This window comes from Meleagris gallopavo, chromosome 8 (assembly GCF_905368555.1).
Source record: "Meleagris gallopavo chromosome 8, MGAL_WU_HG_1.1, whole genome shotgun sequence".
In the NCBI taxonomy this organism is placed as follows: Eukaryota; Metazoa; Chordata; class Aves; order Galliformes; family Phasianidae; genus Meleagris; species Meleagris gallopavo.
Window position 1 is genome coordinate 23,178,656 of NC_139411.1, and position 22,593 is coordinate 23,201,248.

The window sequence follows — 22,593 nt, forward strand, 5'->3', positions numbered from 1 at the left end:
TTTCTAGATATCCCTATGCCAGCAGGGAAAAAAAACCTGAAGATTTTAATTATTTTCCAGATTGCATACCAGTCTTAATTCCTTATTCTCTGTTACTATTGTCTGTGAGTTCACTTGACAATTTTCAGCCCTTCAGATTTACAACCATTGCTAGCAAAGTATTTCACCCACAAATAAACGTAACCAGCCTTTTTTTTCCTGAAGGCAAGGGGAAAAATATATAGAAAGCACACAGATGTTTGGCAAGCACATCAAAGCAAAGCTAGTCAGTACAAAAACCCTCACCACGAAGACGTTCTCATTGCTTTAACAATACAATCAAGTTTTAAATATGAACAGAGGAGGATTCCAAATGGGTGCATAGCATTTACAATAATAAACTGGAACTGCACAGAAACCTGGGCTACAAAGAGGTATATGGTAAATCAAACACAGCCATACCACATCTTCATGTGTCACTTCACTATGTGAAGCCAGTCGCACAGAGTCTGTGCAAATCTTTGTTTTTCACATTAATGTGAAATTAGATGAAGTTGGGCAGATATATCAACTCCTGGCCGGTAGGTATCAGCTTAACTGTCTTTGGCACGGTCATACTTCTGTTCTCTGCATAAAATGGAGAGTACAGTTTTTGGCTCTCCAAGCCTTCAATACACCGCTGAACCATGTACATTCACTTAGATGCTCTTGGATCTTTGGAGAGCAGAGAGCACTTTCCCCTCTGACAATATTTCATAACTTCAACACATAATACCTTTTCCAAAGGAGGACAGATGTGCAGGAGCAGCTTAAGTCCTCCAAGAAGTTTTCCATTAGGATCTTGGTTTTCTCTGGCTATGTAGCCCAGTCGCATAACCATGGCCCCTCAAGGCTGGAGATGGGAAACCATTACTTGAGCTTTCCTTGCTGAGAGCAGACTGAAGCTCTGCTCAGACACCGCAGCAAAGAGATCTGCCTGCCTGCAGCTACTCACCCTTTTCTGGGAAGCTTCGAAAAGTGATTATGCACTTGTCTTACAAGGGACATTTCAGCCAGAATCCATCACGTCAAACATTCAAGCCTTCAAGGCATAGAGAGGTATCATATGGGCACTAGGAGAAATGGCTCTATTTTGCTTTCAGAATGCTGGACATCTGAACTACAGGAAACTCTCAGATCAGGGTGTTTTTGCCTATTTGTTTTGGTGTTTTGTTGTTTGGTGTGGTGGGTTTTTTTTGTGTTTTTTTTTTCTCTCTTTTTTCTCCTTTCTTCTCCTGAAGAGTTCCAAGCTCCAAGAATTTCATTCTCTCATGCCAAAGTCATCAGTAAAAATACCCAGATCTTCCACAATGGCTTGGATACATGCCACAGTAAGAGAAGCCACTTAATAGTAAGCTCCCATCCATGAGGAGAATCACACTTCAGGTCACAGCTACTTCCCTTTGCAACAGGGAGACCACAACTGCAAGTGAGCTCCTCCTGCACAAGCAGCATCAGGCTATTCAGTCAACCTGGAGGACAAAGTGCACAGGGAAGGGAGTTCGCCACATTCCACAAGGAGGCAGTGAATCCATGATGGTATGTTCAAGATAGACTACCACGGGCTAAAGTAGTAGAAACCTTTCAAAAACAAGGAGAGAGACAGATACAATGGGAAAGAACACAGACTTATTCCCTGAATTTCAAGGGAAAGTCAAGCTTTCAGTAGGAATTTGGAAAGAAGCAGAAAGGCAGCCACAAGTCAGCTTTCTGACATTTGTGTACATTCCTGTTAGGACTTGCTAACTTTTGCTTACTCTTTTTTGTTGTTTGTTTTTCACCAGGAAAGCCCGATGCTGCTATCATATGATTAAGAAGCCACTCACTAATCTCAACAAAAATCCAACACTTGAGTGTCTTTGGCTGTAGCCACTATACAAAAAGCATTTGGGATTCTGGAGCATTTGACAGCTTTCCCCTCCTCCAGGACTGACATTAACCAAAAGCCTCCTATCCAAAATAAAAATGCTAGACAGAACGCAACTTGCATTCCTCCTATTTTGGGAAAGTCTGGATTGGAAACCTATTTTCTCATCTTGAACCCATGTGTATCTGTCGAAGTGTAGTTCAGGAGCCATATGACATTAACAGCTTATTCCTGTGAATGCTACAGCAAGCTAATAAAAGAGTGGGAATCTTCAGCAAGATGCTCTACAAAATGCAACACAAATCAAAGGAAACACTGGTTGTATTCCCACTGCTGCCCACCAAGTACCTTTCACTGCAGAGAAGAGAACTGTTGGGAAAAAATGACAGTGACAAGCCTGCAATACTCCATTTGTGTGAGCAGAGGCTGAGTACTGGGCTCATATTTCACCCCGAGCCTACTTCTGATTTCCATAAGAAACTCCACTTGGATTTTCCAGAGACTCTGCCACCTATTCAGAAACCAGTTTCAAGCAGCAATGGCAAGTTCTCACTGCTGCCTGTTCTTCAGCCCATCGTTGATCACACCCTGAAGTCCTTTGCCCCAACAGCCTTGTACTATCTTTCAAATGGTGATTTCTGAACATTTCTGGGCAAAATTCCACCAACAAGATACAAGTGGCTTTGAAGCTGAAGAGGACAGACAAATATCCAAATACAAATTGAAAGCACTTGCTCAAAAACTCCACTAGTGTCTCAACATTTCTTGACTAGTCAACACCTTGCAATTTTATTTTTAAAAAGCACTTCTGGCATCGTTCTTGGGCCTCTTAAATCAACACCAACAAATTCCACTACAGATTTAGACTTCACAACGTGACTTCAGTTCTCCAAGTAAGAATCTTGTGAAAAAGCTCTGTTTCTGCCAGCATGCACTTCCAAGTCCTCAAGTCCCAGATAGCAGAGAAACAAAACAGGAGAGCTGCGTAACAGCAGTCAACCTCCTACACACTCAGAAGCATCCTGGCTACTGCTGCATTATGAATTTCATGAGTTGTCACTGAATAGAGCCAGTCCTGGTGCCCACTGGTTTTGAATCACACAGCTTGTGGTCCTCCGTGCCATACCAATGCAATAGCCTGTCACAAGCTGGTGACAGGAGGCACAGCTCTCTCACTTCAGGGAAGATTATGATGTTGTACACACCCAGCAAAAACACAGAAGCTTGTCACATACCTAGAAGTGTTCAAGGTTAGGTAGATGCAGTTTGGGAAAACCTGGTCTAGTGGAAATGAGCACACAAATACCAACCTCAGTTAGGTACCCAGTTATGAGAATTGGGATGATCAGAAACTATTTGTTGACTTGTGCAATGCTGTTACTCACACCATTCACTAAGACAACTTTACAAATCTCAGTCAACTGTTACCTCAATGTTGACTTTCCAGAATGTAAAGCACAAACAAGGGCAGAGAAATTTGGATGAAAAACAAGGAGTTAAAAGACTCCACTCCGACGCCATAATAGAAGTTATCACAGTTACTGTAGAGCAGGGGTAGCAAAAACTAGCCAGAAGAGAAAAGGCATGAGAGATACATCTGAATAATTTTAAAGATCTTCCACCTTTCACAAGGCACCTCCCGTAGATAACACGCATTTCCAGGGACACTGGCCACACACTTCTCATCAACTTTGTTGAATTAACAATACAGCTTATGGAATTAATCAGTCCTTTCTATCCCACTACAAAAACCTCAGAAGAAAGTCAAAACAGCAAGTTGTTCCCAAAGATACACTAGTCCCCAAAGACAAATGATTTGTCTTTGATTTGATTTGACTGACATTGCTAAGGCTTCAGATATGTTGCAGAGTACAAACTATGAAAATAAAAGCTACATTTATTCATATCATTATCTGTACCACCTCTGGCTGTCTCTTCAGCCATTTTTTTTTAATGGCTATTTCTTGTCACCAATGGAAAGTATAGTCCATAGCCAAGAATTTGGTGGAAGTTTGCTGTTTCCAGCCTTTACAAGTCAACTTTCTCCCAGAAAGAGTTACTGTTCAGCTTCAGAAATCAAAGATAAGCAGTTCTGAACTCCATCATGGCTCCAGCTGAATGACTACAGTTGTGAAATCCACTTTCTTAAGCAATGGCTTTTACTGAGTCTAGCTCAGTGCTCAATTACAGCATTCTAGGCTCTTCCCTGCCAACTCACTTGCAAGAAAAACACTAAGTACCAATGGATGGTCTGACTTCAGAGCTCTACCTTATAAGTGCAATTTTGGTCCAACCACCAAAACCCAATGAAGGCACAGCTTGGAGAGCAACAGAAAAAGGCCTCAGCATCATCACGCTGTTAAGGTTGATTGAGGTAAAACCTCAGTCTTGCTGAAACATGGGATTTCTGTTTTCCTAACTGAGGAATGCACCGCATTACATTTTCCTCAGATCAAAACATCTTGACAGGAGAAAATTAACAGAGGCTTTTGCTGTTCAAAAAGGATCAAAAAGCATTTACCATAAAGTATTCCCTGCAAAAGATGCAGGAGGAAAGGAATAAGAAGTCACTAATCCCCATCAACACTGCTTGTTTCAGGCCTCCCCTACCATACTCACTAAATTTCTACCAAATTTTCTATCAATTTACTTGGGGCCAGTCTGGCTATTCATGAGTCTGGTTAAACAAGAGGCAAAGAAGAAATAAATAGAAGAGGAAGGTTGATATGATCTGGGGATACACGAAAATAATTACTAGTTAGACAGTGGAAGCACTTGGTGGTACAGATTCAAAGACCTGATGCTGTTGGTTTACAGAAGCAAGAGCAACTCGCCTGGAAACCCTCAGCCTTCACTTAGAGATGTGGATGGGTCTGGCCCAGTGACTATTTTTGATACTGCACTTTCATGATGCCCTTAAAACACACATGTGCATGACGAGGCACTTGGTCTCCAAGCGTAATGACTGGAAAAAAGGCCCTTGTGCCACTCAAGTGCAAGACACAAGGAGGCCTCAATGCTGGCCTCCGTTACAGCACTGCAAAGGGTAGCTACATCTCAGCTGTAATGGAAATTTCCCTGAAACCAGTATCAACTTCTTTTAAATACCACCAAACAATTCCTACTAACATGAACCAAATTTAAACCAGTGACCAACCATCCCCAGGACTGTCCAGTCTCCAAATTCCCACATGCACATTCTGAAGATAGCAACCTCATTATGGGTGGTGGTTTCTACTTAGGACTGTTTGCAAGGGAGAATCCTTGGAGCACGATGGAAAAAACCAACACCCTTTCATATGGCTAGCTCTCAAACCTTGATACTTTTCAGAAAGAGGGGTTTAGTTTCCCAGTTCTCAGCTGAGTGTGAGGGTTCACATACCAACCTCCAGACACTCACTTCTTCTTTTAAAATTAATAGGCTAAAAGCCCAGGAAATGCATAGTCTGCTCCTAAAATACACCAAGGATGTCTGGAATGACTAAGTTCATAATTTAATTTGTAGCTGGTTCAGGAACCAGCCCTACTTGCTGTGCTCAGGAGGAGCAAATAGCATCTTCTGTAAGGCTCAGTTATCCCATTTGCCTGGTGACAGAAGTGACCATTTCTGGTCATTCTACTTTTGTTCAAAGAGGTTTTGGTTAAGAAAGGTCTACATGAAAGAAGAATCATTTGCAATAACATCTTGAACATGCAGCCATCCTGTAATTTTGGTTCTTCATGATCTGCTTAGTTTCCTTCTTGGTAAGGGCAAGAATTTTAGACAAGAGTAAGAAAAAAGATCAAACAAACTGGCTCTCAAGTTTCTGATCCTGTTTTCAGACAGACAGTTTCTGCCTCTAAAAGATAGAATTTCACCTTCACTCCTTTAAGTCAGTTCATGCAATCTTTATCCTGCATATACTCAAATACAGACTTCAAAGTGACTTCCAGAGCACTGAAGAAGATGGCCATGAGTTTGAACCTAGGGTTTCAAGTGGTCAGTGGCAGTTCATTTTTATCCACCCTGAATCTGCAGGTATGCTCAGCTAAGAAAAAAGCCTCCTTGAACATACAGGTGCTATAAAAGGTCATGTGGGAGATTAAATTGCTACTTAGGAACTATCCAAAGTTCAAGCCCATGATTCAAGTTTGATATTAAATGCTACTCTTCCAGACCTAGGCTCACTTCTGTATGGAGACTCACCCTGCTGCCACCCTCATCGTGTCCCACACAATGTTTCAGTATACTGATATTTGCTATTCCAATTTTGTATTTTGTTTTGTATGCAGCTAGAATTCTTAAGATACATTGTCCTTTAAGGAGGACAGATTTCATCTGTGCTTATGTTCATCATTCCAGCACAATGCCTCAAGACATCAATTCATGAAGGTGATTGCTTACACTTGTCAGACAGTGCATGTGCCTGCCAGTGTTAAGCCAGCTAGTCAAGTTGCTGCTAATCATGAAAATGCAGCAGCTTATTTTCTCTTTGATCCAAGTACCAAACCAGCCCAGGATTCTTAAGCAAATGTGGCAGCTGTGTCATACAGGAGCAAAGCTAGGTCTGTAGTGTGAGTGCATCTAGCACTGCCTTGTCCCTCCAAGCTGCTGCAAAATATGCTCTCATTAAAGCCCATCCCATGTGCTGCTTATCAGAAAGGGTGTGTGCACACAACACAAGAGGAGAAGAGCAGCAGGAGGTGATTCTGCAAACAGAATTAAAACAACTTTCAAGAGCAAGAGGCTGGGTCTCTCCAGCACACGTTTGCATTGTGGGGAGAAATAGAAGTGGATTCAAGCACAGTCTGGAAAATACTTGGCACTATTACCAAGTTGAAGTTCAACTATGCTGCCAATATAACTGCACTTCAGTTTCATTTGAAATAATAAAGTGATGTCCCATTGCATGTGAAACTTTCAGATGAAGTCACACAGTATCAAGATACAAGAAAACAAACCTGCCAATAAAAATAGTAAAGAGAAGCCAGCCAGTAAAACAGAGATCCCAGAGAGCCCCTCTCATCCCCTGCGTCTTCCAGAACTACTTCAGTTAATCCAGCCATGAGCCAACATCTTTCTACCAAAAAATAATTAGTCTCCATCAAGAATGTTGGAAAGTCTGATGTCCTTGCCTGAGGGGCAGAAGGGAAGACATATACCCCTCTTTCAAACCACCCCCCCAAATCTGATTGTATTATGAAACTCCAAAGCAAGGCAATTACTTTTATAGATTTTGCTTAATCTGAAGATGGACAAAAAATTGGTCTGCAGGGAAGCTGAACTCTTTTTAACATGAAAACCAAAAGTAAGGAGTTATGTTACTGGTTGTAACTGAAACACGTCTGCTAATGATTACAGCTTCCATTTTACTGCCAATGTATTATTAGAACTGCTTATTTTCTGTGCAGCTTGGAGGAAAAAAAATCTCCATCCTTTATTAATCTCGTCCTCATCTGACACAATAAAAATGCACTATCAGTCTTTTGCTTACTTTGGAAAAGAAAAACAAAAACAGGCTTGAAAGTCACCGCAAGAGCCAAAGCCTTTGTGTATAATTGCTCTCTTGATTAACTAGAGCAAAGGGCAGAAGACGTCAGTCACTGTGTATTAGGTTTAGTATTTTAGGGGCTTACTTAAAACTATTTCACTATGACTTGCTCTCTTAAGAAACTTTGATGTTACAAAGATCTAAAACTTTTTATATATATAATATATAGTTTTCTTAACATATACGTACCCATATACTTTTTTTTTTTTTTTTTTTTTTTTTTAATTAAAGATCACAAGGCAACTACGGGACCAATGAGAAGATCTCCATAACAGCCCTGTATCTTCTTGGCCCCAGGTAGTTCCTTGCAGCAGCGCTGAGCTTGTGACCTATTTGGCTGATATAGGAAACCCAATCATTAGAAAGTGTATGTATTCTAATATGAAAAGCAGATTTTCCTTGGAAACGTTTTCTTGGGGCAGGTTTCAGGGTCCCAAAACTGGCAGTGACTGCACAAACAGGAGGTAATGAATAAAGGCTCCAATCAGGGATGGTGTGTAAAATTTTTTCCTTCTCAGCCTGCCATCCTGGGCTCCAAACAGGGTATGCAGTGGAAACAGAACAGCTTTAACTATTCTGCCTGAGTATAAAGGCTCAGTGCAGCAGGATTAGATGAGAAGGGAAAAAGGAGTGAATTTGTAAGCAGCTGGAAATTTCAGAACTGAATTTTACAGAGGTCTGGGAGAGAGTCTACCACTCAGGAGCTCCTGGCTGTGCTGTACAGCAGACTTAGAGGTAGCTTTGCTTTTGGTATTGGCTTCTCCACACTTAGAGACAAGCGCAATTCCTCCAAAGCTAAATTGCCTTTGTAAAGAAATAAAGTATCAAGTCCATGGTTTCAGTAATCACTTCCCATCTTCTCCCAGAGCAGATAGATCATCAGGGCAGTCTCAGAAGTGCTGACACATACTTCATGTCCACACCTACCAAATGTGAAGTCCAGACATGTTCCCTCACTCCTCCTAGATAGTGCATTAAGGATCTCATCCCCTGGAATACAGGGAATTCATAGCAGCTGCAGACAGGAACAATCTTTGTGAGGGCTGACACTGACTTTCCCTTTCCCTTCAAACTACCCTCAAAGTTATTTGGGAACAAGAAGAGTGCTCATACTCACTGACCTGGCAATCTTACGGGATTTCTTTCAAGCCCACCTGCATAAGGCTTGCGAGTTGGGCTGCCCTGCTGGGTTTTTCCAAGTAGGGGAAATGCACTCTCTAGAGAAATTACAGAACTACACAACTCTAAACCAGTAGTAGTATTTTGTTCTGCATCAAGTTGAATAGAGTGAAGTTTAAAAGGGAACCCATTTACTTTACTTCCCAGATTAGTAGATGCATATGTAATAAATCTGAAGACTTCCTATTTACAGCAATAACCCTTCCCTTAACTGAAAGAAATTTGGGGGGTGGGGTGGGATCAGAAAAGAACTGTCCCACAGAGACATGACATTAGCTAAAGAAAAGGCAAATGAACATAGAAGTTGAAGTGGCTGGAGTTAAGATGGCTACGTAAAGAAGAAAAAGATGCATAACTAAGTTAACCCTGCCAGAATAGCTGTTGCCCAAGGTTAAGAGAAACAATGGGAACTGGATAAAAACATGAAAATGAAGCCCAAGGCATTTCAGGAAAGTATATGCTACATGTGTGATTTCAGATTGGAAGTTCATTTTTTGGTGTGTCTCCAACTGGAGAGAAGTACCAGGAAAGGCAATTTGAAAGCAAATTTTACATAGATAGGATGTGAAGCTCGATTCAAGAGGGGAATGCTTTAAAGTAGTACAACCTCATGGTACCTCATGTTAATCTTAACTGTTTTTCTCTACAGGAGAAATGAAATAGGGCCGCAGTGCCTGGAAAACAGTCATTAACACCTTACAACATCAAAAGTTTCTATGACAGAATTGAGGAAGCATACTACTAGTTAGCATTAGTTACAAATGCACTGAAGCTCACTTAAGTAAAACATTGAGCTGCTTCCAAATCAAGTAGGACCCAAGCAGCAAGCTGCCCATCAACTCCTCCATCCCATCTAGCAAAACATCCCTCCTAGCAGATCTCCAGAGCCATCTGGAGGTGTTCCAGGAAAGCTTAAGCAGTTAGGCATTGCAAAAGGCATAGAGTTAACACACAGCCATATTTCAAATGTTCCAGGTGAGTTTGTCATCAAGAAGAGCAAGCACACACTGCAATTCAGAGCTGCACAAACTAAGCAACAATATCTATGAAATGCAGAATGGCTTCCCAGCAAAAACGGAAACATCATCGTACAATTTAAAGGACAACCTCTCCTTGCCACAGGGCTGAACAAGTATTTTGAACAGAAAAGCAGAAGCCCACTCAACTCCTTTGCAGAGCCCCAAAAACACAGCCATTTCAGAGGCAGCAATGGAGGAAAATCTGATTTTCCACAGTGGGGGAAGATACCTATGAAACCAGAGCATTAACAGCCTTGCTTTGGTTCCAGCTTGGCAAATTCCCTTCCAAGGCCTGAACACAGAAACACATAATGCTTGCCATGTAAGTTACTAAGTAGAGCAGAAGAAAAGTATTTAGATACCACAAGATAGCAGCATGAATATTACAACACATTCATAATTCAAGAATTTTATACAGCAACCTCAGCTGAGATGTTGGTACCGTGGTGTTCAAGCAATAGGCAGGTTTAGAAACAGTAGCCTCAAATAACTTATCAAAGCACATGTACAGGGCAGCCTCGAACCACAGCTCAGCAGCAACTGCATCAGCAACACTGCTGCGTGCTTTCCTTGTGAATACAGTAAATCCAAGCTAAATTCTCAAAGCTTGAATAATGGCTTCAGCCATATCAAGACCGTTTGACTGAAAGTTTAACAGTCAGAAAGGGAAAGCAAACACCACTTCTTTACCCTTGCAGAGACACATTTAAAAATCCAATTACTTTAGGCAAAAAAAAAAAAAGAAAAAAAAGAAAAAAAAAAGAATAAAGGCAACAAAGAATGGATTAGAATATGCTTACAAAACAGAATCACCAGAGGTCAGAGTAGGCTGTCAAGGGCTGCTTCCAGCTTAGTACAGCTGCTAAAGTCATTAGACAGTGTCACCCCACCCTTGGGCTCCCAGGGGCAAAAGCAGAGGAAGAAGGGCTCCTCCTCATCTCCTGCTGACTTGGCTGTTTCTGGTGTGAGTGTTGAGTTCTCTCCATCCATTCAACATTTTGCAAACAGGCCACTGGAAGAGAGAGTGCCTGTTTTGCAGGATTGGTCAGTCTGTTCCCAAGAAGGACTGATCTCCAGTGATGACTTGGCTACAGCAAATCATCCCATCCATTTCTATCTCTGCTCTAGGCTTGTCTCAGGCTTCATCTGGAGTCAGCACAGAGCCTGGATTAGTTTAAATGTTCCAGTTCATCCTACCAATACTCCGTTGACCCCAATGACCCTTTTTCCATTGACTAGTTTAAAACAAGGCATCTCTGCTCCCTCCACAGACGCCAGCTTCCAGACAGCTAAAGCTTAAAATAAATCCCACCAGACACACCAACAGAATTTGCTTTGCTTATACTGCTGCAAAACAAAACATGAGAACAACCAGCCTTGATCACCAACTCCAAAAAGCCTGAAGACAGAGTCAAAGACGCTGCTGCAACTGAGACAAGCAAGTGCTCACAATCGAGCATTGCTTCCCTTAACACAGAGGGCTATGAAACTCTGCCAGCATGGAGAAACCTCCAGCCATGGAACTGCAAGCATCTGAGGGAGAAAGGCATCTATGCTTTGCCAGCATTGTCCTTGTTTGGAGGAAAAACTTCTACAAAGACTGTTTCTTAGGATATTAAACAACTTTCCAGTAACTTCTAGCCAAACATTCCTCATCACCCACCCTGCCTCCTCAGATGGCCTGTGTTTGTCTGCCTCAGTACATACACTGCCTTAGTACATATGCTGGGCAGAAAACCACGGTAAGACAGGAACTGATTCATACGTGGATCAAGTATCCTTTGCTGCAGGGCTCCCTGCAGAAAGGCAGGGAACACAGTGAAGCAGCAGTGAGCTCAAAACAGGATGCTGGGTGTCACTGCTGCAGTCTGAAGACAGCTCTTACTTTTCAAAATAAGAATTTGGGATGATCCTTTCTTAAATTCAGCTCCATTCATTGGAGAACTATGAACACTGATTCACACAAGAGCAGTCACACAGGCTGTTCTAAGCATTTAGCACTGGCCACTTACCTAAACCTGTCTTCCTGGATGAAATCACCAGTGCTAGAGGAAAGGCATTTGACCTAAGTGTTTGTTTCTTCTTCTAAAATTCCAGGCACAGCTCAAGAATGGCCCGCTATACTAGGCAGTATTTACTTTTTGTATCACAACATGGTCTCTTTCAAAGTTTGCAATTCAAATACACAGCCACGCTGGGAAGGAATGGAAATGCAAAGAATTAGTTTTCTCAGAACAAAGAGCAGGTCAGGGCTAGATGTACAAATAGAAATTAAGATAGGAGTCACATCTGCTGGACGATGTTCTCTTGAAATGCTCTGTAAGAAAAATTTCCAGGGAAAGCCAGCATGCACACTTGCACCTGAAATAAAGCACAATGATGGCAATTAAGTATGCAGTGTCTGGCAACACTTCCAACTGGTGGATGCTCAGCTATTGACATTTTAAAAATAAACAGAGTAATTGTATTTGTGATTTGGTGTAGAGCTCCATTAACATTAGGAGCCTAGGATATTGCTAACGTATCACTTATCTGTTAGAATAAACAGAAGCGCACTGGACTTTGGCCAATTTCTACAAGATAAATCTAATGCTCAAAGACATTTGTTACCATTGCACACAGTGCCACGCTCCTGTCATGTACAAATGAGGGAGCATGAAGATGGTAACATCCCAGAGAAAGAGGTGAAGCAGCAGAAAGCAGATGTGAGACAGGAAGTTGTCACTAGAGAGTTAATAAACCAAGACTCTAATGAACAGGACTGAAAATTAATGCTAGTTGGGATAGTGAGCTTAGAAGAGAGATCTGACACTGGGGACCCCAAAGCCAGGGCACCCTAACAAGCAGAGGCCTTCCTCATAGTGACACTTCATTGCCATACCCCACGTCCTGGCCTCCCTTCCCAAAGGGCTCTCTCATTCCTAAGGAAGCTACACTAGCTGCAATAGCTTTGTAGCTTTCAATATAATATTGGAAATCTGTCTGCAGTTATGTAATAGCAAAGGAAACAGTTACATCCCGCTCAGCCCCACTGAAGAGGCATCCCTCTATTCCCCTACCACAGAAGCAGCTCACAGGGGCCGTGAGGGAAGAGCTCCATCCCACCACACAGCCAAGCAGCAGAGGTGCTCGGAATGTGCTTATGCTTCCCTGTCTGTCAGGTTTTCCATTGCAAACACTGCTGCCACAGTTTATAATTTGACCGTTTCAAGCCACATCCACACAGAACTTGGCAAGGAGGGAGCTGCGAGCTGAGTCCCTCCCCCTTCTACCTCAAAGAAATCTGCATCAGATTCCTGCTTTAAAGTCACATTTCACTGTTCCAACACAAATACGTACCTTCAGATCATTCCACGAGGCTTTTCTAGTTAAGGTGTAAGAGAAGCAAATGCACTTGACAGACAACACTCGCGTCAGTTATTTACACTGCTATCCCTGCTACACAGAAATGTTTAGATAGAGCTGGCCGGTGCATGTTGGCTACACAGCACATTTAAACAAACCCGTCAGACACAGCCCTGCAACTGCAGCCTGCTCCCAGACACCAGCTGGAGAGAATGTAAACCTTCACTTCAATCCCGATGCGTTTCTGACCATTGCTACATACAGCTTTTCCCTCCCCACTTGAGTTTAAAAGCAATGATAATACCAGCACACCTTCCACTCGTGCAACTATTATTCAGAGGAAGGTCTGAAAGGCAGCTTTTGTTGAACCAAGATTTTTTTTTTACCCAGAAAATATGTTTCAAAGACTGGGAGCTGGTACATAACTGAGTAATTTGTTCTGAAGCACTGAAATCCTACACACATCTTCCAGTCCAGCAAAATTTGCTTCCATGGCAATTGCAGCAACAGTCAGGTTACAGTGACCCATGGGCTTCATAACAGAGATGAAAGGTTTCGGGATTTATTCACCACACATGCTACACTGACCTTGCTTTTAAAGTCCTAATATCAAACAGAAGTTTCTACTTGAAATGATATCCAAGTCTGAGCCATTGGTTCAGTAATGAAGACAACTTCATACAACTCTGTTTCAAATAGGTCTGATTGCAAGATGCTTCAAATCCCATTGCTTATGTGGCAGATATAACACTGAATAATGCTACATGGTAGGTGTAACACACTTAACATAAAGTTAACCTAATGGATAATAACCAGGTAAGAATTCAATATATGATACGCTGGAAGGTTTTTATTTCCTCCTCTGCTTCTACCTGATATATCAACCTTGGAAAGAATGGTGTAATTCTTCTAGAAGGATGCACAGGTTGGAGGCAAACAGGGAGATGATAATTAGCTCAGGCTCTAGAAACATTTCAGAAGAAAACCTTCAGAAGAACATGAAACTGGCACTGTTGTTTGGAAACAGCTTCTGAACATCACTGTGTAAGGGCCATCTGGCCAGTAAAGCCATGGTGTTTCTTCCCTACAAAGCAGTGCAACAGAGCCAGCCTAAGGTTCCACCCGCTCTGGAAAACAAAAGAACTATTAACACGTCCCTAGGCATCACCATGCAACTCTATTCAAGCAAAGCTTTAAAAAATAAATAAATAAAATAAAGTAAAAAAATCAAGCAGACAGCCATGCCTATTAGCTATCCTATTTACCTTTCCCAAAGTACATATGGAAAAACAAACAAAACCCCCTCCAAAACCACATATTAGCAGGTATACACACAAGAAAGTTTGCAACATTTGCCCAGCAGAACCATCACCACATTCAAAGCACACTGTTCAGTCTAATGGCACTGTAAGCTATCTAGTTATTCTTCCCTCCCTCCTGTCCTGAGGACCTACACATGGCAAAAGTTCACTGCTGACACTGTCCCTGGTGCAGTGCCATACTTAATACCATGCTTCATCACTGCTTTCTGGGTATGGGAGGAGAACGAGCCTAATTTATACCATCACAGCTCTAGTTTCACAACACTTTCGAAGACAGTACTACCGTACAGTGAGGTGAATTGCCACCCACATGCATAGTCCAAATGATCTTATGTTCTTTAAAAAAAAAAAAAAAAAGTGTATCCCTATGTTCTTAGAGGTCATAACCACATATTCTAGACACACTTTCCTACACTAAACAGATTCCGCATTCAAACCAAGCTGCAAGCTTAAAAAGCTCAGACTTCAGAAAACTTCAGCTAGTTCCTTTACATGCCATTTCCAGTTTCCAGAAAAGACAAGAATGCAAAGTATTGAAGTCATTCCTGTGATACCCCTAACCCAGCAGAGAGTTAGACTGTATGTTTGGAGTCCTGCTCACGGAGAAACTAAAATATTATTTCCTTGCCGGATCAGAGAAGCATCCAAAGCAAGTGATGCTTTGTACATCACTGACTGGTGCCATGGTTTCTCGTACAGGCATGATTACCGATCCGATGCTTCATATCTCTTCTTATCTATATGAGCATCATGAGGCCTAGGTGATAAGCATCTTGAGAATACAGTCTCAAAGACTGTAACCCAAGTTCAAGGATGTTTCCTCAGAGTCACATTTCTGGACCCACTCCTTAAAATTAAACCCTCTTGCATCTCCACATATCACGTGGCTCAGTATAATACACTGTGAACTATGCAAGGCAGAGAAGCCACATTAAAACAAAACAAGGGAATTGTAATTTGAAATTCAGAGATGCTTCTTGCATTATTTTAAACCTAGTTTCCTCAGTACCATAAGCCATTATCAAAACCAGGGATATCCTGGATATGAACACAAGTTGCCACAATAGCCAGGCTTGTTCTGTCAGCAGGCGTGCCCACTATTGACAATGAGAAGCCCTCAGACTCCAAAGGGAGGAGGCTTGTCCATTAGTCCAGAGTTGAAGAAATTGAGGCTCTTTTTCCCTTACAATCACAGTGAGAGCTTTGAAGTGGGGCAAGTTAGCACTTTGGCCTTCACTAGTTTTGTGAGTGATACAGTCAGTATCCAGAAGACAGGCATTTCTATTCACCCGAGTGAGTGCATTCCCACACGCTGTTCCTTTGGACACCACAGTAAGTCACTGGCCAGCAACTGCTTCACACAGCTAAGCCAGCATTAGGTTTTCATACAGCAGAGAAATTACCACTCCACTGAAGAAATACATAAATGCAACGCATGATCATCATTATGGACAAACTGACTCAGAGCTCTGAGAAATAGACTTAAGCCCCTGACCAGGGCATCCCGGTTCCCCTGCCAGCACACTCCAGAGCCAGCCAGCCAGGAGAGCCTGCGTGCAGAGCTCCCTCAGTGCAAGCCTCGCAAGCATGGCTCCAAATGCCAGCAGCTCCTCTGGATGAGGACACACAAGTCACGAGTGGGCTGGAGAACAGCCCTGGACAACTGCTCTGGATTAATGCACAAGGAGCACTTGAGGGAGGAGGGGAGCTGCTGAAGACAGGCAGTTATTTAAACCAGCTGCTAACCTGCTCCACCATGTACACAGTCTCATACATTTGTTTAGGCTGACTCGAAGCTAGCAGGCATCCAAGAGTTAAAGCACACAAAAGACATCTATACAAAGACTTGCCAAGAATCTCATTTTCCAAGTACAAACTGGTTATTGCACGGATGGCAGAAGAAGGGATTTCATCTTGCTTTTACATTACAGGCTCTGCCTCCTTGCCTCTAAACTCCCCAGTTAACGCTTCTGCAAGAAGTTTTGAAGCTGTACACGGCCATGTATTTATCTACGTACATTCCCTTCCCTCCCTATTGAGCTCTGGGCCACAGGCTAAGCTGTCAAGCCAAGTTTCACCCCAAGCAATTTTTAAACACTCATCCTATAAATCCTCCAAAAAGGGGAGTTAGTAATGGAAATGCTGACGGAGACTCGAAGAGACAGCAGGGCAACTAGATCATCTACTATACATCAACTTCATTAGCTGCAAACCCTTCTCTCCTTCACCTTCATTTTCCATTAGTGTACTTCAGCTAATTAACACACAAAACCCATGAAACATTCTTACAGTAGAAGGCAACATTTGGCCGCCAGCCCAAATCAACATTGAGAAACTTCAACATCCTCAGCCAGACATAGTAACTGTACCAGATGGAGCTAACGTACGGCTACGAGCAGTGAAGAAACTGAAAGAACAGGAACACATGGAAAAAATCTGACCATTGAAAGAAGGACGAGCAACAAAGTTGTCTTACCACTTTCGTTTTTCTCTATGACATCCACGACCTCTCCAGCTTGGAGGCTGATCTCAGAGTTCTCCTGCTTCTCATAGTTGGACACCACCACATATTGCTCCAGGATCATGGGTTCAGAACTAGCATCAGCACCTGGGGAAGGGAAAAAGCAAGCTGTAAGCCAGCTTCCAGCCATGGCTCCTCGAGAGCGACCTCCGTCCATCCGAGTCACAACAGGCCAAGTTGTCACCAGAGCCAAGCGAATCAGCAAACAACCTTGGCTCGCAGCATATCCCCAAATGGCTGGCCATATAGAAATAGCCTCCTCTGGCCCACAACCCAGCAGCACAGAGGGACATTGGAGAGAAGAGGAAGAAAAAGGGGAGGAAAAAAAAATGCTTTTTTGTTTGTTTGTTTGTTTTTTCAAAAAGGAGCTGAAAATATAGTGATTTAGTCGCAAAGTTTCATGATGGATTCTGAAAGTAAACCTCTTCCCAACATGGTTTCCACAATCCTTGCTCCCATTCAGAGAGAAAAATCCTGGGCAGAAGCAGCATAAATCCACAGCTGAGCCATCCCCCCAGTAAACCAAAAGAAAAACAGCTCTCCCCTTGGCGTCTCAGCTCCTTCTCCACTCTAAAGGCTTGAGCTGAAAGTCAAAAGGGGGCTGTAGATGCCAATCATATTCGTCTGCACTGCAGCCCTTAAATAGAAACACATGAGCGGGATTGAAAGAGAGGGAGGTGGGGTAGAGGGAGAGAGGGGAGGGCGGGGAGGAGTGTTTACTTGAAACAGAAGAAGAAAAAAAGTTATAGCGCCAGATCCTTGCTAAAACACGGCCACCCCCTGCCTGCCCCCTGCCAGCTCCGCGGTTCCGCATTCCCCAGTGCAGAAGCAGCCTCAGAGCAAAGCACAGTGCAGCGTCCCTGGCCAGGCACGGTGCGTCCCACTTCCTTCTCCATCGCCCTTTGGTGCCTTTTTGGAGGTCTTATAGACAGTCCTCCCTGTTTGCTTCTCCTTCGTACTGAAGGTTCTTGGCTGTCAGAGCCATTTATGAATGACTGCAGGCTCTCGTACAAACAGAGACAAAAAAAGGTGCAAAATAACTGTTCTCGGTTCCCCTGCTGCCTTCGAGCTTTTCTTGGCTGTTTTGGTTCTTTTTTTTTTCCTTCTTTTTTTGATTGTTTTTTTTAATTTATTTATTTTTTTTTATTAATTTTTGTACCTCAAAATCAGAACTGTACTCTCTGGGAGGAGTCACAGGGCAGGCACACTGCTGCACCAGGCATGGGGGGGGATCCCAGTGCTGCCACCACTGCACGGGATGTGGCACAGCTCTGATGCAACATAAACAGTACATACTCAGCTCCTCCAAACACAGGCACCACAGCACTGCTTCTGCCTGGAAACTGCCTTGAAAGGTCATGAAAGCCTCAAAGTTTCTTAATTTTCCCTCAAAAACACATTCTTCAAAGCGTCAGAGCAGAACAAAAAGCACCTTGGATTTCTGTGCTAAGAGCCACCAGACACATGCCTTCATGCAAAATTATTTTACAGGTTTCCTGAACTGCAGCATTGTCTATAATGGCAGAGCTGTCTGGACCAACAGTATATCATACATTTTACACAGTAAAAGGCAGTTCCCGTCTCTCTAGATTAAGATGCAGATGGAGAAAGGAGACAGCAGCAGATGTACGACCTGCTGAAAGTCCCATTTCATGTGATGGGGGCAGAGCCAGGAGCAGGCTCCAGGTCTCCTCAATCTCTGAAGACAAATTGGCTACAAGAGACAGGAAGGAAGCAGCATGGTCTGAAGCTGTCCGCTGGACAAGTTGGGGGACTAATAGCTAAGCACAGGATGCTCAGTGTTGCATTGCAGTTCCAAAAGCAGCACGCATATATGTATTTGAACTGCAGATGCAAACTAATTCCGCAGACAAATAATTAGCATTCCTGCCAAAAGAGAGATAAAGAGTGCATCAGTCATTAGAAAGCATCCTGTGCAAGGAAAATCCTTAAACAAAAAGCAATTAATTTAACATCTTCCTGAAAGGAAACACTGCCACGCTGCCTCCCTTTGGACCAGACTTAAGAAATCCAGAAAATCAGATGACTTTCATGCTTCCTAAGCCTGCCTCTGACTGTTCTCATGTTCCATAGGTTAACTTTCTTTAAAGAGGAGTCATCTCCTCCAGAAGCTTGTGTTTAAGAGATTTAGCTCTTCTGTGGATGGCTGAACCACAGCCAGCAGTAGGAACAGGGGAAGAAAGCAGTGAACTGACAATACTAAGATTTATTATTCAGTTTTTACCATAGCTGTTCACTCTAAAGAAGCATCATATTTCTGTTCACAATGAATCAGCCTGATTTGTGTGCTCTAGTTTAAACCAGTACTAATTGTGTTATCAGGAGTGTGAGGAGATGCCTTCCCCTGTTTCTCTGCTTCCCACACAGTCCCTTCTCCAGTCTGGGAAGGGGGAAAAGCAACAGCACCTTTCTTCACTTGATTTATGCAAGCAATGCCTACAGCCCCCACTTCATTTCTGCCCAAGAATTCTCTAACCAAAACCAAAAGCCATCATGGCAATGTATTTATGCACATGCAAAGAATTCAGCGTGCTTAGAAAGGCAGGAGGGACCAAACAGTTGCAAAGGGAGCAAAGGACACTCACAAAGCTATGTGCTGCGCACACACACCACAGATGTCTTCTCTACCTCCTAGGCAGTAGTCCTAGGACAAAAACCACCAGACAGCAGTGCCTCTGTGGCAGGAGCAGTGCTCGTGTGGTACACGTGTCCCTGCTGGGAACAAAGCCGGGCCATGGCCAGAGTGCAGGCTGGCAGACATCCCACACCAGCCACCCATGCTGAGCCAGGGACTGTGTGCCAGGGGAGTGCCCCGGCCAGCAAACCCAGAGAAGGAGCACTGCCAACCCACTTCCGCAATTCTCTCTCTAAAAATAAAATAAAATAAATAAAACAACAACAACAACAACAAAAAAACCCAAGATACAGTCCATCTGTATTCACATATCTGAAACTCAGCAGTCTATCCTGTCCTGGCTTAGATAAAGCATTCTGCATAGGAGGACTTCTTTGTCACTACAGTGTCTGGTGCAACACTTACAATTAAGAGACCATTTTAACAGAAGCTGATTTAAGCGTTACAAGACTCCTGTTAAGGCAAAAAAAGCCACACAACTCCTTGGTCTAACATGTAATCAAAGTCAAATAAGCCTGTTCATTTACAGCTACAGCAGATCATCTCACCCTGCTTTAAATTTGAAGTGCTGTACACAGCCACATGGAGGGTAACCCTGCAGTCCCCGAAGTGATCCTCTCCCAGGCTCAGACACTTTACAGTGGGAAAGGCTTCAACAGTAAAGGAAGAGAGAGCTGAAAGAGACGGGAACAGCTTCTCCCAGTAATCTGAAGCCTTGCACATTATCTGGGCAGGCTGGTTTCAGCTGTTCCATTACTCCCTTCAGACAGAGCCAGCAGGGTACAAACTTCAGCCCTTCTCAGTCCTCCAACCCTGACAGGCATCTTTAAATAAATGACTCCTCAGTGAGGCTCAGGATCCCCAGGATCACACCTGGGCATCATGAGCCCCACAGAGCAGGGCAGGATTTCCAGCAAGCTCACATGCACACTGCAATGCCCCATGGATATCGCAGCTCCACTTTTGGAAAGCCTCTTCAGTACAGGCAGGAGGAATGGAGAGCAGAGGGTAGGATAAGGCTGACACGCCAGGTAAAGCTCCCTTCCAACCCTCCCCCAAAAAAAGCAGAATTAGTATTACAGTTCAGTTCCAACTTGCAAGCCCTCCCGAGAGCAGAGCGCACGACAGATTGCTGGCTGAAATAAGAGTTTGCTTGCCTCTCCGTTTATTTTTGCCTTGAGTCCGTTTCCTGGTTAAAGTCTTGAGGATAGCCCTCCTCCTCTCCATAGGGCTCCACTTTACAATCCTCCCGCTCCTCACCTCTGCGATTACTTTCCCAGGGCTGGGCAGAAGTGTCATCGGAGCTTGTCCATGCCCCCAGAGCTGGCACTATGAAGTGATACTCTTGCGCCCTGACCCCCTCTCCAGGCAGCAAGGAGAGAGCATCGTTCCTCCCGCAGAACTCAAGAGCCCAGCGACTGTGGGACAGCCTCCTAAATAAGAGCACAAAGCTCCCGTTCCAAGTGGCTCCTTCCTCCTCAGTGTTGCAACAGCTAAGACCTATGATGGTTTTGCAATAGCCAAAAATTAAAACCACCAAGTGGACTCCAAAAATAAAATCATCTGGATATGGAAATTTGAGACTCCTGATCTTTGCCAGAGTACTCCGTTGTTATCAGGCTATAAACATGTCTGCTCTTTTAATCCATACAGTGTGCTGGACTTTATATTGCCCTTTTATGATTATCAATCAATTGTTTACAGATTCAGACTAAATGATGTAGGATTGGGCTGGTCAGTGGAAGTTCTGAAAAGAGCCAAAACCACAAACGTTCAGTGAACACCACAAGCATGAATCACAGCTGGCAGGTAGTCCTCCTTCCCAGACCTGAGCTGCAGCTGGCACATTCCCCACGGGCACACGCAGGGTTTGCATGCAGGCACTTGGCAGAAGGCACCCCAGTGCCACAGCTCACCAAGCAGCAGCACATCAGAGCTGCATACTTTCCAAAAGTAACTGCAGTGGCTTACATTTAGAGCTACGGTTTCTTTTTAAAGCCAACGAAGGGTAACCCTTCATGTATCTCAGGGAAATTCCTTTGGAGAAAGTTGAGAGCAGGCAGGGAAGAAAAGAAGGAGTATCCAGAACAGCAGCTATCCCATTTAAAATCCTCCAATCAGACTATCCCCTCTCAACAATCACATCCTCAGCTATGGATTTTCTTTGTCTAGCTAAAACCCTTACCTCTTTTTTTTTTTTTTTTTTTTTTTTTTCCTTATCAGAAGTTCTATGCCTCTGTGGTAAATAAACACATTGTATCTGCATGTTTTCTTCAAGCCCTCTGCCAGTGATACATCCTCAAGTAATTCAAGATAGCTTAAAAATTGGGCTAAGCAATTTTTATCCTGCACACGTGATGAAAAATACTTTTATATGAAAAGCACACGGGGTTACACTAGAGCTCGGATCCCAGAGCAAATTCAAAAGCAGTTCCTAAAATAACTAACTCACTCCTAGAGTAAGCAGTGGAATGAGACTGATAGAGCTTCCTACAGATCTCCTTGGGGAAGATATGGATTCAGATCAAAAGTAGAAAACTTGCTAGGACTAGAACCTATACATGCTCTAAAGAATCAGTCCTTGACTCATCTCCTGGATACTCCTGCACACTACAACACTCCAGTCTGTCCCCTCCCTCAGCCCCATCCCAAAATTCAGGCTCTAATTGCATACCAATGATTCACAGAGGACACTCACAGCGTGTGTCAGTAAGAAAGAGGATCCATCTCTATCCTTTCTGGTAGGCAGGGGTCTCCCCAGTTCTAACAGCACTTTACTTCAGCAGTCAACAGCTCTTGGTTTAACAGTCCTGAGCTCTGAAACTTCAGTACCACGTATAATAATTAAAAGAATTCAGTACAAGTCCATTTCAGCCTCTGGATCTTAGCAATAAAACTGTACTGGCAAAATTCCTTTTGTCTCATTACAGAGGAAAACAAATATTTGCAGAAGGATATCAAATGGGTTATTAATACTCCATTGTTTCTGCAGCTCATGGTCTGAGATCAGCTAGGTCATTCTTTCTTTAACGACAAAGCCATTTGATTGTGTTTTCTGAGAAGTTTCAGAAGCAGGTGACACCCTGCTATTAAACAGAGAAGACTGAATGCAGGATGGGAGAGCTTGGATCTCAT

General features: G+C 43.2%; 1 protein-coding gene across 10 annotated transcripts in view; it reads right to left on the reverse strand.

Annotated features, from left to right (window-relative positions):
• Positions 1–22,593, reverse strand: part of SH3PXD2A (SH3 and PX domains 2A) — a 232,111-nt gene that overhangs the window by 50,083 nt on the left and 159,435 nt on the right. For 6 of the 10 annotated variants that reach the window (XM_010714667.4, XM_010714665.4, XM_031554493.2 and 3 more), the window contains one exon: positions 16,758–16,889. In XM_010714667.4, the coding sequence (XP_010712969.1) occupies positions 16,758–16,889 (132 nt within the window). Of the gene's footprint in view, positions 1–16,757; positions 16,890–17,522; positions 17,817–20,006; positions 20,197–20,615; positions 21,091–22,593 lie in introns of those variants that run through there. The other 4 variants (XM_010714668.4, XM_031554494.2, XM_085229165.1 and 1 more) reach the window with 4 other exon arrangements.